This window comes from Thalassophryne amazonica, chromosome 7, assembly GCF_902500255.1.
Source record: "Thalassophryne amazonica chromosome 7, fThaAma1.1, whole genome shotgun sequence".
NCBI lineage: Eukaryota > Metazoa > Chordata > Actinopteri > Batrachoidiformes > Batrachoididae > Thalassophryne > Thalassophryne amazonica.
Genome location: NC_047109.1, coordinates 71144170 through 71158578, shown reverse-complemented (window position 1 = coordinate 71158578; position 14409 = coordinate 71144170). Strand labels below are relative to the sequence as shown.

General features: G+C 37.9%; 1 protein-coding gene across 1 annotated transcript in view; it reads right to left on the bottom strand.

Annotated features, from left to right (window-relative positions):
• The window catches only part of bmper (BMP binding endothelial regulator), a 135878-nt gene extending 121958 nt beyond the window's left edge, over positions 1 to 13920 (bottom strand). The window contains exon 1 of the mRNA XM_034174407.1: positions 13781 to 13920. Coding sequence (XP_034030298.1) covers positions 13781 to 13871 — 91 coding nt within the window. The 5' untranslated portion in view covers positions 13872 to 13920. The remainder of the gene's footprint in view (positions 1 to 13780) is intronic.
• Between the last annotated feature and the right edge of the window lie 489 nt (positions 13921 to 14409).

Genomic DNA, 14409 nt, shown 5'->3' with positions numbered 1-14409 from the left:
AATGAAAATAAAACAGAACAAATGCAAAACAGTTAGAACTACAACTGTATTATCAACAGCTGCACCAAATTTAATAAATCTCTCTCTCTGCACTGGAAACTGCGTATCAGATTTGGACAGCAAAAATGTAGCTGAGCCAAATAATGTAGACAGTAACTCAACCAATAAATACAGTAGTAACCAATAAATACTGTCACCTTGTACATCTCCAGCTAAAAATGGCATATAATCAGGATGATGACTAAAATCTGGTGAACTCTGATGCACCAGTTCAATCAAAAACGCAACTTTGTCTAACCTATGTAATTTCTCATAGACATATCTGCCACCTGCTGGAGCACCACCCACCTTCACGTGAGCACACAATGTCAGCTAGCAACTGCAGAGAGAAACATAGTAAATGAATACTATATACATCTTCAAATGTAGGAAGCAATATACCACAGAAGCAGAAAGTAAAACAGGAATTCAATGATATGTAGAATGAGAAAGGGGATGACACCTGCTGAACACTTACACCTGCTGGACAGTTTGGAAATGTGCAGCCATATCAAATCCATTTAATATTTAAAGGCTAAAATCATTGCAGCGTATGCATGAATGCTAGCAGCTGCAGTATTTTGCTTATTTATTGAATGAGTTGTTTAAAAGATCTTCAACTGTACCTTTTCAGAAACAACGTTTTTCTCAAAATTACTTTGATCGAGGCTATCGCGGCACTCACTACACACAACCCAACCCAGTTAATGACAAGTTTAGTTTTAGGCCATAGTTATTGGATTTATTGGTTTAGGGCCCCTTCACACATAGTGCGAAGTTTGGACGAAGTTTGGTCAAATACGGCAAAACAGCGCAAAACAGTTCAACTTTGCGTACCAAGAAACATCGCGCCGACAGGCAGGTGTGCACGATCCCGGTGCGAGAGGTCATGCATGCGACGGTGTCTTTTGAGCAGGAACAGTGCGAGGTGCACCACATTGCGCTGCTTATGTGGAATAAAAAAAAAAAAAGCTGGTACCTGTGGGACCACATCGCACCGCTTATGTGGAATAAAAAATAAAAATAAAAACCAGCCGGTACCTGTGGGACCACATCGCCCTGCTTATGTGGAATAAAAAAAAAAAAACAGTTTGTACCTGTGGGACCACATCGTGCCGCTTATGTGGAATAATAACAATAATAATGTAAAAAAAAAAAAAAAAAAACAGGTAGTACCTGTGGGACCACATCACACCACTTATGTGGAATAAAAAAAAACAAAAAAGATACAAACATACCACCCACAACTCGAACCCACACCTTCCAAAAGCTCTGATTGCCAGTCAGAAACTGTACCACTGAGCTATGGAGCTGTCCTTTGAAAGTTGTGGGAATCTGCCTCATATCAGGAAAGACGTGGAAGTACTATCAAAAAATGATTATAATCACACACCATATAAAAACACCACATTTATCAAGCAAGCAATACAAATATGATCCGTCTGTTCCTCTGTAGATGACCCATGGTCACAAACATGAAATGACATGAATGAAAAGCAGTGTGTTCCGATGTCCACATCTACTGGTCTGGTGCGTCCAGTCACCGTGCGCATGTACTGCCCTAACACATGTGTCTTGTGGACGGTGTGCCGCAGTACAGACACCACGTCATGTGGAGCAGAGTTCACGTGGGTGACGTGACCGTCAGATCGCCAGCTGCATGTTCTGATCTGATGGTCAGTTTCAACCTGGCAGGCTGTCCGCTCCGTGCGCGCACTTGCTCGCTGCAGCTTGTCCCCATGGCAATATATGTTTTTATTTATGTCCACGTAAGTACAGCAATCAGACACACGTGCCTCACAGTGAACAGTTATTAGTCCATGTCTGTCCAAACAAAGTAGGTGTTGTGCAGCTGGAATGTCCAGAACAACAGAGCCCCTCAGCTGCTCTTGTCGGGAGCCACACCTGCTGTCAGTAGAGCACACACACCCACGTGCCAGTGTGCAAACTCACACTCATGGGGAACATCGACAAATTTCACTGTGAGTACGACAGTGGTTGTCTGCAGTCTGTTGTCGTGCCAAGAGTGCAACTGGCTACACATTTTCTAAGTGCCATGCGAACAGCGTTACATGTTCATGCGTGTCACCTGGATTTTGGCCAACATCTGCAACAAGAGGGTGCAATGGATTTGCACAGCACACACTCTGTCTTTCAGGCGCTTGTGTGCACAAATAGTTGTAGCAACAGGTGTACGAGGTGTTGGCAACAGGGACGACATTAGATGGTTTGCACACGATTCCTGCTTGATGCGCACTAAGTGTGCACTTTGTTCAAACTTTGTACAATGTGTGAAGGGGCCCTTAGGGATCCACCAACTGCTCTAAAAATTGCCGGCTCAGTGAAAAAAATTTCTCCTGAGAACTATTTTTTATTTTTCCTACTGACTTCTTGGTGTGCCAGCCAAAAATTTAAAGATTTAAGAGTGACTACAAGAGTGGTGTATGCCCTGGGTTAGTAAGCTTTAACTGAATGTAGGGCCTACATTACGGATTAAATTATTATCAAAGCGCTTCTAAAGGATCGCGGTGCACGTGCGTCCTGTGCGGCCACGTATGAGCTGCGCCATCTAATGGAATTAAGTTTTAATGCATGGACAGGCTGTGCATGCACAGTCTGACTGTGCACACATCCTGGACATGTCCTGTTTGGCCACAGAGTGATCGCTCGAACCAGATTTATTGTGTTTTTACTGATTTATTCTTCTGAGGATCTCTGTAATAATAATAATAATAATAATAATGCCAGTGGTGGGCACAGCTAACCAAAAGTTAGCTTCAATAACAGATAATCAGCTAACTGAAAAGTTATCTTTTATAAAGTTAAACCAATAAACCACCGAAAAATTTATCGGAAGCTACAGCTAACTTCCACTATTTTCTCCGGTACACTTGCAACTACTAACAAGCTGATTTTGAGTTTTAACACCACCATCGCTTCTGATAGCATCAAAGGCGACCACAGACCTAAACAATGAGTCAGCACTTCTGTCTTTGTTCGCAGAGAAGCAGTTGAGAGATGCAGCAAAGCTCAACTCTCTACTCAATAACAGTGTCGGCATGAGGTGGAGGTCTTAAAAAATAAAGCAGTGCTGAATTATGGTTCTGATTTAGAAATAAAATTAATACCGACAGAATAACTCCATTAATGTCAATTCTGTCATTTGTACAAAGTTAAAATATAACATATATCTTTAATGTTAAATATTGCACTAATTCTGAACTTATGTAACAAACACAGACAGATGCCAAAGGGATTATGGGCAAAATCTGCCTCCGCTAACACTGACTGGTTGACTCATTCATTCTATGTAAAAACCAACATGTTAATGTGAGGTGTGTGTTGGTGTTTACATATAAATGTGCTTTTGTAAAATATGCCATTTTTTATTTGTGACCAAAAAAAAGGCATTTGCAAAAAAAAAAGCCAAGTTGTAATTAGATAACCGTCTGATATAACCGCGGTGTCAAAATAAATAAAACACTGCCATCTACTGGTGCCCAGACGCTCAGTACTTAGGGCGAATACTGCCATGAACATTACTGGCCAGTAGATGGCAGTAGAGACTGTGAAAACTTGCCAAAACAAAAGTCCAGATAATCCGTGTCTGCTACATTTAAGATGTGTGGAATTTAATAAATGCAAACTGAATTTCAGACATCTAATGTATATTACTCTGAAACAAAGATGACAGACAGTGCTTGACATAAGCAGGACTCTAAAGCGTAAACTGGAATTGATTGCAATGATTCCATTTGAAAATAATGGAGAAGCAACCTGGGCTTCTTCTGGCATTTTTACATAAAACAAACACAATAACAATGTCTATAAACCCAGAGAATATATTCATGAGCGTTTTAGGCACAATATACAAAGGGTTTAATGCTGTTGTCCATGTGGAGCCTGATCAGAGCGTCTCAAATGCATTTCTTCTGTCGTGAATGTACTGAGATTATCCATAATGCACTGGGCACAGCGTGTCCACACTAAAACCTTCAAAATTAGTGCATTACTTTAAAACTAAAACATATATCTGATATTTTCAATTCATAAAACTTCAGACGTGACATTAATTTAAATAACTTGTCCGAAATTAGTTTGGTTAAAATTTTAACCATAAGTTAAAACTGTATGCCTCTGGATGACTTGGGTGATATTGCCAGTGTATCAGTATGGGGCCAAAAGAAATGAGTTTTGTTTTTTTTTTCTTTTCTTTGACCAGTTCTCCTTTGCCTGCAGAGAATAGAGCGGTTTCTTCTAGAACCAGCTCTCCTGTTTGCAGTGGACAGAACTGCGCATCTACTACAAAACATTTAACAGGTAGGTACTCAACTGATTTTAGACTTCATAAATGTTTGTAACTGTTAAGCTTTGTTTACCATGTCTGCAAAAATATGTTAGCGGTCTAAAAATGATCAGACCAAAACTTATCGGAAGATAATTGGCTCAATGATGGTTTTCAATGTTATCTAAAAAGCTAATCCTATAATGAAAACATTATCTTCAATAATTAGCGGTTAGCGGATTGGCGGAACTGTGCCCACCACTGAATAATACATTCCATTTATAGGCGCCTTTCAAAAACTCAAGGACACCATTACAAAAATAATGTGGAAATAAGTTTAATGCTGCCAGGCCTGCAAAGACCACTGTGCACACAGCGACAGCGGGCTTCATCTGTGTGGAGAATGTGGACAAGGCGATCAGGATTTTTTATTTGTTTTTCATTGTCTGTGAAGACGTCAATGGAAGTTGGGAGACACAACTCCTGGGCATCATCAGACATGTAAGTTTTCTGTGGAAACACAGATTTTTAAATGGTGTGAACTGTAGATTAATTGCAAAGATTACATAATTGTGATTTGGTGTCATTGTGACTTGATTTAAAAGTCTTCAAAAAAAAAAAAAAAACACACACACACAAAAATCATGGTCTGTTCGGAAGAAATGCGGCTCCACAGCAGATTTGTTGGTTCATGAAATTGTTTACAATAGAAGTATAAAACTTTGGTCCTCGTCCATAATTTTTCATTAAGAAGTCAAACCCATCAATTCCTGAAAATAACAATGGCTATTATTTAAACTCTGAACATTATCACATTTTTTTTAACCGACTGATCCTGGTCCTCGAGTCCAAGAAAAATCTGTAAACCAATAAATCCAATATGGCCTTATTCATATATATACAGTTGTATGTAAAAAACTATTGGGCACCCTTGATGATTTTCCTTTATAAATCATTGGTTTGGATCAGCAATTTCAGTTAAATATATCATATAGCAGATAAACAGTGATATTTGAGAAGTGAAATGAAGTTTGTAGGATTTACGGAAAGTGTGCAATAATTCTTTAAACAAAATTAGGTAGGTGCATAAATTTGGGCACCCCAACAGAAAAAAATACATCAATATTTAGTAGATCTTCCTTTTGCAGAAATAACAGCTTGTAAATGCTTCCTATAGCTTCCAATGAGAGTTTGGATTCTGGTTGAAGGTATTTTGGACTATTCGTCTTTACAAAACATCTCAAGTTTGTTGGTTTCTGAGCATGGACAGCGCACTTAAAATTACGGCACAGATTTTCAATAATATTCAGGTCTGGGGACTGAGATGGCCATTCCAGAACATTGTACTTGTTCCTCTGCATGAATGCCTTAGTCGATTTTGAGCAGTGTTTAGGGTCATCTTGTTGAAAGATCCTGCCCCGGCGCAACTTCAACTTTGTCTCTGATTTTTGAACATTGTTCTCAAGAATCTGCTGATATTGACTGGAATCCATGTGACCCTCAACTTTAACAAGATTCCCAGTACTTGCACTGGCCACACAGCCACACAGCATGATGGAACCACCTCCTAATTTTACTGTAAGTAGCAAGCCTTTTTCTTGGAATGCTGTGTTCTTTTTCAGCCATGCAAACCACACCTTGTTATGTCCAAATAATTTTCGTTTCATCAGTCCACAGTACTTTATTCCAAAATGAAGCTGGCTTGTCCAAATGTGCTTTAGCATATCTCAAGCAACTCTGTTTGTGGCATGTACACAGAAAAGTCTTCCTCTGCATTACAGCATCAGCCAGCATCTCTTTGTGCAAAGTGCACTGTATAGTTGAACGATGCACAGGAACAGTATCTGCAGCAAGATCATGTTGTAGGTCTTTGGAGCAGGTCTGTGGGTTGACAATGACTGTTCTTGCCATCCTTCACTTGAGCTTATCTGAGATTTTTTTTGGCCTGCCACTTCAGCCTTAATTAGTACTGTGCCTGCGGTCTTCCATTTCCTCACTATGTTCCTCACAGTGGAAACTGACAGCTTTTTGTATCCTTCCCCTAAACCATGATGTTGAACAATCTTTGTTTTCAGTTGTTTAGAGGCTCCCATGTTTGCCAAGAGATGCAAAGACGGGAAACATTTGCAAATGGCCACCTTAAATGCCCTTTCTCATGATTGAATTCACCTGTGTAAGGAGGTCAAGGGTCAATGAGCTTACCAAAACAACTTTGTGTTCCAATAATTAGTGCTAAATGTATTCAAATTAATAAAATGACAAGGGTGCCCAAATTTATGCACCTGCCTAATTTTGTTTAAATAATTATTGCACACTTTTTGTAAATACTAGAAACTTCAATTCACTTCTCAAATATCAGTGTATTCATCTGCTACATGATATATTTAACTGAAACTGCTGATCCAGACAACCAATGATTTATAAAGGAAAATCATGAAAATTATCAGGGGTGCCCAAACTTTTGCATACAACTATATATATATATATATATATATATATATATATATATATATATATATATATCACAAAAAACACAAAAAATTTGTCTCCACAAAAAAAAAAAGGAAATTGCAAAAATTCTTCACAACGGTGAATCTATTTTTCATGTCAATTTCAAGTTAAAGTTAGTATCCAGGTTGTCATTGGCAACAACAGGATCTAATGGGGCGAGTTGTGCCGTCTGTGTATTCACCAGAGCAGATGAACCGTGCCGACTCCGCCATCACTGTAAAATTTACAACCTGGAGGTAATTAAAGTGTCTCCGCCGTCTCATCCTTTTAGGATGAAGAATTCCTTCCATTCTTGTGTCACATTTTATTTATTTATTTTATTTTATTTATTTATTTTTTTTGGCTGCCTGACGTGCAGTTATTTATCTTTAGGTTTGATGTCATCCATTACATCAGAAACCTGACATTGTGTAACTAGACAGTGACCCAGTTTTTATACCATTTTATACTGTGCACTACCATAATGAAATGACCCAGCCATCTCCTACAATGCATATTTTTTGCCACTATCACTTAATTTTGGCTGAATACAAAACTTTTCCAGAGAAACTACTCTGAATAATGGGCATAGTATCTCTTATTCATGTGTTTCACATACTGTTTTGATTCTATGTGTTACAAAATACAATCCATGTGTGTCTGTTTATCATAACAGTGCAAAGAAGGATAAAATTAGGGTAGCACTTGGAATGGAACATGAAGGTTGTTGTGCACTCAAGATGGAGCTAAAGTTACGTCAACATTCAGACTTTTCTGTCAAGTTAATGAAAGAGTGAGTACATGGTAACATCTGGGCATTTATCCGACTTATTTATTAGTTGCAGTTTTCGACAGGCCAACAAAAATCAAATACATTGTGCTCATTATTTATATCATTTTTATAGGCTTCACTGATCAAGGCAATGAGTGTGAACACATTTTTTATTGCCGTATCGGTTGCATGATGAGTTAATTTAACCACCCAACAAATGACATGGCTTCTGAAACAGCAAGGGGCATGAAATCAATGAATGGATATATTTTGCATCTAACAATGATACTATATAAATAGTGCCCTGGAAATGTTTCTGCCACACAGAGTAAAACATTGTCTGTCAGACGTGGGGTTGCAAAAGTGTGCATGCATTATGGTTCCTGAGTATTAAGCTTTACAATATGCGTCATTTTGCTGTCATTCTCCCCTCCTATGAATACATGTATGTATCAGTTACAGTTGCCACAGTTACTTAGAAAAATTACTTTTTTAGTTACTTTACACAGTTACTTTATTAACAGCTTTATACAGTTACTTAATTAGCAGCTTCATACTGTTATTTTATTAGCAGCTTTATACAGTTACTTTATTAGCAGTTTTATACAGTTACTTTATTAACAGCTTTATACAGTTACTTAATTAGCAGCTTCATACTGTTATTTTATTAGCAGCTTTATACAGTTACTTTATTAGCAGCTTTATAGTGTTATTTTATTAGCAGCTTTATAGTGTTATTTTATTAGCAGCTTTATAGTGTTATTTTATTAGCAGCTTTATAGTGTTATTTTATTAGCAGCTTTATAGTGTTATTTTATTAGCAGCTTTATAGTGTTATTTTATTAGCAGCTTTATACAGTTACTTTATTAGCAGCTTCATACTGTTATTTTATTAGCAGCTTTATACAGTTACTTTATTAGCAGCTTCATACTGTTATTTTATTAGCAGCTTTATACAGTTACTTTATTAGCAGCTTCATACTGTTATTTTATTAGCAGCTTTATACAGTTACTTTATTAGCAGCTTCATACTGTTATTTTATTAGCAGCTTTATACAGTTACTTTATTAGCAGCTTCATACTGTTATTTTATTAGCAGCTTTATACAGTTACTTTATTAGCAGCTTTATAGTGTTATTTTATTAGCAGCTTTATAGTGTTCTTTTCTTAGCAGCTTTATACTGTTATTTTATTAGCAGCTGCTGACAACTTGTAACTAATAAGTAATATAACTAATAAGGTAACTAGCAATCCAACTTGGTTACTCTTAATATTGAGTAATCAGCAAAGTAACTAATCAGCAAAGTAGCTATTAGCTAATAGTTACTTTTCTAAGTAGTACGCAATCTTAAAAATGACCAAGTTATTTAGTTACTTTATTTGTTACATTCAGCAGCTGCTGACAAGTTGCCTGCAGCTGTTAATGAAGTAACTGTATATACAAAGTGTAAAATGTAACTTTTCAAAGTACCTGTGGCAACACTGATTAGTTACAAAACTGCAAGGGTTGTAAAGCTGACCCCCGTTTGATTTTGCACAATGTTTTGGGCATGAAATGTTAAATCTTGATTAAATTTTAATTGTTATTCACACTCTAATTTTTGCTATCTGACTTCTTAATGTTTTCAGAAAAACTGAGTTGAACTTGAGTACTTACCTTTTATTTATTATGGTTCCTTAGTATTAAGCATTTCAATGAGTGAATGTGTCAATGTATGTATCTTGCATCTAACATTGATCGGGCTATACTGTAGCACCCTGGCAAATTTTCCACCCTACTGCACACAGTAAATGATTATCTTTCTAAAGTGAGATTGTAAAAGGATGTATATATTATGTATGTAATGTATGGTTCCTGAGTAGTAAGCATTACAAAATGGGTAATTTTGCTATCATCTTATCCCGTGGTGTATACACACACACACACACACACACACACACATATATATATATATATATATATATATATATATATATATATATATATATATATATATATATATATATATATATATATATATATATATATAGACATAAGTACAGCTTTTGCATGTTTGAATTTTTTATGACACACACAAAAAAATCAAGCTTTTTATATAAAAATTTAAAAAATGATGTCCTTTAAACTCAGTGGAAATTAATTTCTACATCATGAATTCACACACACACACACACACACACACACACATGGACACACTTTTTACACGTTGAAAGATGCAAACTCCCCTCACTGTTCCTTTTTTTCTGGTGCACTGCACTCTAACAAATGAAATACTATACATATTTACTTCATGTACTTATGTCAACCTTTCCCACATAACTGGGTTGTTTAAATGGGGAACAGAATTTAAACAACCCAGTTATATGAGACTGTCTTACATAACCAGATTAAGTAAATATGGCATTTCATTTCCTTGAGTGTTGTACTTGAGTTTGCACACTGCTGCACACCAGCAGGAAAATGTCTCGTAGTACAACTATGTTTCCATTTGAAATCATACCTTTTCCTGTTTGTCATATATCTGTCACACCTTTCTATGTTTGCTTTTCTGTATTTTTATCTTTCTGTGCCAGCACTTTGCAAAAGAGAAATGACCTGTCTTTCCCATGTACATGCAGAACTAAGAAATAATTTGAATCAAGTGTCTCAGCGTTGTAACATGCTGCAGCAAATCATGTCAAAGTTGACAAATTTGCACAGGACAGAACTTGCATTTTCTTTACAGCTCCAAAAGTGGCCTGGACCAAAGTTTCCACTTTCCTTTGTGGAGGGTTCAGGGGCCAGTCTGTGTGACCGTTGAGCCACCTGCCACAGTGACTCTAACACCTCAAAGCTGCAGCAAGCTTCCACACTTCAGACAGACGGCGTATCACATATTTAAAGAGGAAGAGAGGAGATGACTGAGTCATTTCTGTCAAACAGTCTCTTTACTCAATAGGAAGCATCATCTCACCTCACAGTGCCCACTTCTTGACACAGAGACACAAGCAGAAAGCTTTAAAATCATGCTTTGAATGTTATCACTCCAAACAATCATTATCGCCCTTCAAGTCCTCAGCATCCATAAGCCTGTTTGGATCAACAAGTAAAGCAACAAAGGTGTCGCAGTTACAGCGACAAAAGGAAGGCGGGAACATCCAGCAAATCCCGTAACTTTCTAACAGCACCAGCACCAACAGTCTCATTTACTGATAAAAGCATGACACGTGCACAATAGGAAATATGATCACAACCACAGTGAAAGGCAGCAGAGAGCCGATGAGTACTCTGCACACATAATACTACACTGAATAAGACTTAGTTACAAAATATCATCATGTTACTCACACCATTTGATTCAAAATAATTTACTATGTAATACAAGCTTCATATCTTCCCTTTTAAATGTGGAGATTTCCTGAAAATGTGTTTTTTGGACTATATTTTTGATGATCATGACTTATGGCCGACCTCCAAAAATGAGTCATCTGGTGACACTCGAGGAACATTTCTACAAGGTTTGGTAAAAGTCTTCTCACCTATTTATGAGACATGTTGCACACAGACACGGGAGCGATTACAGTCCCTGGCACTACTGCTGGCACGCAGAGTAAAAATACCAATTTGTCCTCATGGAATATGACACTTAATGTGAGGACAGACTCTTTGTCCCACCGTCTTCTAGTCCAGGTTCTGTTTTCATTGTTTTAAAGTGTGACAATTCCAATATCACTAAAATTGTCACTCTGACTGCATCAGATCCCCAAAATAATTGGTTTAGCCATCAAGCGTTGCAACAGCTCAATCCCACATGTAGTGGTGCTACCCCCCAAAAATGTTGTTTTTTAATTTTTAACTATTACAGACAGATAATGTCCAAAAATGTGCTTTCAAAGATGAGGAAAATCACAACGGTCAAAATCCAAATAACATTTTAAAGTGAAACAAATATTCTAGGCTTGGTCACAATGCTCCTAACACGGCTAATTAATACACCAATATCAGTGAGTAGTTTGTCTCCTTCACTCACTTTGGTTGGAGATCAAACACCACAGAACCAGCAAGAAATAACATGCATCAGGCTTTTAAGTAAGAAAGGGGGGAAACTCCACCAACCTGCTGCTGGAAAATCATTTCTATCCAAAGCACAGCGAATGAACAAAAAAACACATGAAGGTCAATGTTTTTGCAAATGTGTGATGCAATTAATGTGAGTTTCTGTGGCGCTATGCTCTGGATTAATTTGGACAACCTTGAGTGATTGGCTCCGTGATGGCAAACATCCAACTATAAAATAAAACTGGATTCACAAACAGTGGCTCCAGGGAGAGAATGTGCACGCTGATGCTGAAATAACATGCCTACATAGGGGTGCAATGCCATGTAATACTGTGTACCACCGTATACTGGGTTAAATCACACCATCAAAATGTCACACGGGTTTTAATGACTTCAAACTTATGTATCCCAGATCAACAAACTGTGCAATACTTTCAGTAAATCTGCTTCACTGTACACAGAGTAGAGTTCTTTTACTCACTGCAGATGTTCTATTTGTGTCCTGCTTAAAAAGTAGTATTTCTCTACTTTTCATCCTCTTCATTTGCCATGCCGATAGGCATTTACCCTGCTTTCTTTTTGCACATTTTACTCTGTCCTACTGTTGCACAATTACTATTACTATTAACATTGCTACCGTGAGACTGCAAACTTCCCCACGCAGGACTAATAAAGGAATAACTTATGTTCTCTGTGTGCTTTCACATATTCACCACAAAATGCCAAAAGCATTGTTATGAGGATAATCAGTTGCATCTGATGTTGTTTATTCAAGTAAAAACAAATCCTAACTTGGTCAATACAGTAAACAGCAGTGTACAAAGAGTAAAGGATTTTGGAAAGAGTTCTTTGTGCATGGAATTGTCTACCTCCATCATTTTTTTTTTAAGTTAAACCGTTTTCTGGAGTAATCTAGAAAACCAGACTGATAATGTACAGTTAACTAACTTTTAAATGTTACATTTATTGCTAATAATAATGACAATATGGTTTCTTTGTTATGATTCAGAGGTATATTTAGGTCATTTTAATTCATAGTACACTAAAAAAAAGTGAAATCTCACTATTGCTGGTGTTAAAGAATCCCATTTTGTTGGATTTAGCAAAAAACTCATTTTTAAGGTGCAATTAAATCAGTTACTTTATTTAAAATAAAGTTATGGTTATCTCAACAACTTTTCTTTGAATTAATACAACCTTCCTGAATAAAAAGCATTACAGAACATTTTGTATGGAACACAGTTTCATGGAACCGCTTCACGTAATTTTTTAAATTAAATCCAAGGAAACTTTTTTTTTTTACTATATTTTCTATTTTGCACTTTTATATAATATAATGTTAGATTTTACTTATTTGCCTTTTTTATTGTCATCTGTGGTCTGCTGTCATCAAGAGGACATGAGAATGCACGTGTTATCTATCCTCTGTGTTTTTTTATGTCTATTGTCGATGTCGATTGTCTCTTTGAAAACCAAATTAAAATTAAACAATATAATGAAATTGTTTAACACTACAATGGGCGGGGCTTGATGAAACCCTTCACTCCATGTAGTGCTGCTCTTTGCCTCATACAGCAGCTCCCAGTGAGAAAGCAGGTCGGCTGCAGACGTCCCGTCATGCACCGCTGTTTGTTCAGCGATAAGACGCGCAAGCGTGCGCCACCGCGTGCACCTCTCCTTGACTTCTTTCCCCTCAAAGGCTGCAGGCAGACAGACGGCATCCTGTGATGCAATGCGGCCATCAAAGGGCCAGCCGGAGCAGACAGGGAGCAGCCACTTAAAAAAAAGACCTAACTTTATTTTAATGACTTAAATGGTTGTGATTTGTGCGAGCTGCATCGCGCATTATTTCAGAAACAGAAACATTATCACAGAAATAAAAGAAAAAGAAGAAATACATTCAAATGTCTTTTACAGGTTGCAACAAACTGGATATTAACTGTCGAACGCGTTTCATTTAAACTGTTTCAAAGAAGGTGACATAATAATCTATGAGAAAATTTGTGTTTGGTGTTCTGGCAGCTTTTTAATTTCCCCCCACATCACTGCTCAGAAATGTCAGTTTGACACGCACACGGAGTGAGACGGCAGACTAAATAAGGTGGCAGGATTTGTGATGTGTTATTACAAACTCATATGGTGCCTTTAATCTTACCTGTAATTAGCGCAGAGGAGGAGCGCGCCGTTTGGAGCAGCAGCAAGGAGCAGAGGAGAAACCCACAGGTGGACCTGCAGAGGAGCAACATCACTCAGGTTCGCTCACAAAAAAAAACAAACAACAAAAAAAACAAAACAAAAAAACACACACTTCAACTGGAAAAAATCCAAATGAAGCTGCGACAAGTCCACGTCCAAACCACGCGCTCAGTATTCCAGACGCACTTGAGATGCAAAATGCGCGCACAGATCAGAGCGGCATTACAATGACAACGACGCGCAGACAGTCTGGAGACGGCGGCGCTGCGCAAAACAGGAGCGCGCAAAAAGCTTCGAAATGTAATCAGGTCCTGAGAGAACCCGCGGATGGTTTGTGCGACTTAAAATGACTTTGCGCGCACTGCGGCGGTCCGAGCCGAGGTCAGCCAGGTGAGCGCAGACCCACAAAAACACACAACTGATGTGGAGCCGCTTCTGCCTCCAGTCCTCTGGAAGCCTCTGGAAATTGTCCTTCTGGATTGTGGTAACTCTGCGCTTGGAACCTTGAAGTCCGTTTGGCACATGGATGCTCGATGCGCACTGTCGGGTCCGGAGCAGTGAACTCCCGCTTCTGTGTGCCGGAGCAGC